General features: G+C 42.7%; 1 protein-coding gene across 1 annotated transcript in view; it reads left to right on the forward strand. All coding sequences in view use genetic code 11, as the record gives it.

Moving 5' to 3' along the window:
* The window catches only part of EGR_10914 (hypothetical protein), a gene marked incomplete at both ends in the record, with an annotated part of 4,046 nt that extends 1,648 nt beyond the window's left edge, over positions 1-2,398 (forward strand). The window contains one exon of the mRNA XM_024500163.1: positions 2,172-2,398. Within this exon, the coding sequence (XP_024345419.1) occupies positions 2,172-2,398 (227 nt within the window). The remainder of the gene's footprint in view (positions 1-2,171) is intronic.
* Positions 2,399-3,170: the final 772 nt, after the last annotated feature.

Below are 3,170 nucleotides of genomic sequence, written 5' to 3' on the forward strand. Positions count from 1 at the left end.
GTCGCTTACCTCAATTCTTCATCGTATGGAATGTAGTAAACTTGTGTACTGTTAATATTTGCTGGTCATCTCTGTGCATTTTTATTATTTACCTACCCCCAAGTTAGGTTCGTACACTTCACCCGCCTTGTTGCTACTGCACCGTTTGACAGTTTGACTCCTTTTTCCCACTTTGCAACTACTGTGGCACTGTTACCGCCTCACTAGACATAGCATTGGCAAAATCGGCTTAGGGGAGAAACAGGGAAATTTATCGTTAAATACGAGTGACTTGCATAGTAATGGTATAAGTTGGATGAATTAAGTGGGTGACTTTTATGCTGAAAATTGAGACTACTGCGGCATGCACTGAACCCGTTTTTGACAGCGTCCCAGAAGTGGAAGTCGAGTGGAGTGGATTGTGCGTGCCATTTTCTCCAGTAGTCCTGCTATTCTTTCCTCCATTCCAGCACTGCTATTCCCATCTCCGCTAATATGGTCATTACCTGGACTGCTTTGGCCACTATCCCCATTCCCATTAACTTCACTCCGACCACCTCCCCTTCCATTCTCGCTACCACGACTGCCACCTCAATCGCTTGAGGCGCCACCTCCACTTCCACAATTTTAAGATTCATTGTTATTGCTTCCTTCCGCATTGGCCTACTTGGCATTTTGAAATTCTCCCTCCTGCACTTATCCTTGTTGTTACTTCCCTTCTGTTTTCGACACCGTCTCACCCAACACAATTTCTGTGGATGCATTACTACTCATGTTAACATCTACTGCATCGACTTCTATGTCAAATTGCTAAACACTGCATTACCAACACTTCGTCGCAAGTGGAGTTATGCAGCATTGTCAATGGCGTCATTAAGTGAAGTTTGTGCCATTTACATTCACAGGTAAGGGGAATGGAGGCATCGGTAAAGCATAGGTTGGACTACTACATTACCGCCCTATTGCTCTACTGTTTGATTCCAAGCCTTTGCAAATAGACAAAGCATCTATTGAGAGAAAAAATCTTCTGCTAAGTGCAAAATCTCTTTAATTTTGCCACAAAATATTGCTATGCTTTGCATAGGTTTTGATCGGTTGGATAAACACTGCCAGACGATGGCTTGATCGGAGCCTCAATAAATTATTTGGAATTTTACTCAATCTTACTAACGCATATTCTAAGAAGATCTGCAGTTGAGAACATGAGAAAACTCAAAACAGGACCAGATTAAGCATAAAGTGTGGAGGCGTTATAACATGTGCTTGTATGAATGCCTACGCTATTAAGCTCCCTCACATTAGAGCAAACATTTCTCTTTTTACCCATTCTTGGAATATCACATATTCATTGTCAAAACCACCACACCCATGCCCCTCCATCAGGCTTAATCCGCTTGTAACAGGTGCTTCTACAGCTCCTCAGTGATGTGATCGCAACGAGTCACCTCTCACTCACTAATGGCTAACTGACAAAGGTAATCTCTAGCGTATTGAGCACTGCGTTCGATGGAGGGAGATCAGCTGCACTGCAACCGTCACATCTACTCGGAGGCTCGACAATGCAGTAACAATGCTTTAACAAAGCTATCCCCCTACATTGCCAATAAGCCTCTTCTCATTTAGGCGCTCAGACACCATCCCGCATTCCTTCATCCACCTAACGACCACCTTCCCAACCGAATACAACTAACTGTTTTTCAGGGGAATTCTGTTGTTTTACTAAACAGCTCTCCTATTCCCCATGGTCGCAGTGATTACCAAATAGCATGCAACTTGACCGCTTGATCAGCCCGAACTAACTCCGCATTCCAAAGCACATTTTTATTCTACATGCATTCACTGATTACACGTCCATTATCCGTGTCCCATCCAAGGGCAACGAGCACCAAAATATTCTTCCACCATTGCAAATCACTGCCTGTATGGACAGCAGACCGCCATTTTTCCTCATTTTCTTCATTGTGAGTTAGATACAGGAAATATCTGAAGCTGACTCGAACAAGATTTTAAATGTACAGAGCTGACCAGCATGATAATGAATTGAAGGCAGCGTTTTCATATTTGTGTTTAAGATACAACACTGCCAGACCTTAGAGTAGAATATCGCTTGCATGCCAAGCTAACGTTCCATTCGAAGATCCTTCCTCTTACGACGACATATAATTAAGCCAAACTATAATCATGCATGTAAGCATTAATTCTCTATACTGAAGTTGCTGCTGCTGCCGCTGCTGCTGCTGCTGTATTGTCAATGACATGTCCTACAATACCTGCCAAGTGGGAGGCATTTGGCATCGTATTGATGGACAGAGAAGACAACACAGAGAATCGTTTTATTAGACATTTATTGAGAAAGAGTGTTAAGAATGGAATGGAAGCCATGACACGTGGGTATGGAAGTACACCTCAGATGTATTGAGACAGAAGAAGAAAGAGTGTGGAAAGACAGGTGTGGAAGAAGGGCGAGATGGAGGCTGCAGTGGAGGTTGTCGACTCGGAAGTCACGTTGGCGTCGTCAATGCTCGCACCACCTTGTTAGTGAACTTTACGGCTTACGCTGCAGTTACTGCAGCCGACAATTCAGTCTTGATCTCTTCTACCCTCTTTTTCCTCAATTGCAGAGCTTAAACCTTTTTATTCTTATTTTTGCCTCACTCTGTTCTGCTCCTGCTTTCATGGTTCGCGCATTTCCTACCAATGTCAATTTGAAGAGTGATACCAGCCACGAGGTTATAAGTATCTTTCACCATCACTAATTTCCCAGACTGTTTCCGACATCTTTTATCACTCCTCAAGTAATATTTGCTGCTCTCTGACATAACTTTGGCTTGCGTTGATGCGTGCTATCAACTTGACTAACATCTTCACAACTTTGTGAGCTGCATTAAAAATGTGAAGAAATTATTTTATCTATTAACTGGAAAATGTACGAGGGTGGTTTTCATTTTAACTGAGACATTGATCGTAAACATCTTAACTTTTATTCGGCTTGGTTATTTGCCTGAGCCTAACACATGGTGTACGCGTTGGTTTGACGTCTCTCAGCCAAATGCCACCTTCACACCTATCTCCATTAAAGAAAGGATTTATAAAGCCATGGTTTGCTTTCTTATGAGGAAATGGAGACGTGATTTCAACCTCCAATATCTTTGCTCTTGCACTCCTAGGCCAAATGAAGCAATGGAGATTTA

This window comes from Echinococcus granulosus (genome assembly GCF_000524195.1).
Source record: "Echinococcus granulosus chromosome Unknown EG_S00302, whole genome shotgun sequence".
Classification (NCBI taxonomy): domain Eukaryota; kingdom Metazoa; phylum Platyhelminthes; class Cestoda; order Cyclophyllidea; family Taeniidae; genus Echinococcus; species Echinococcus granulosus.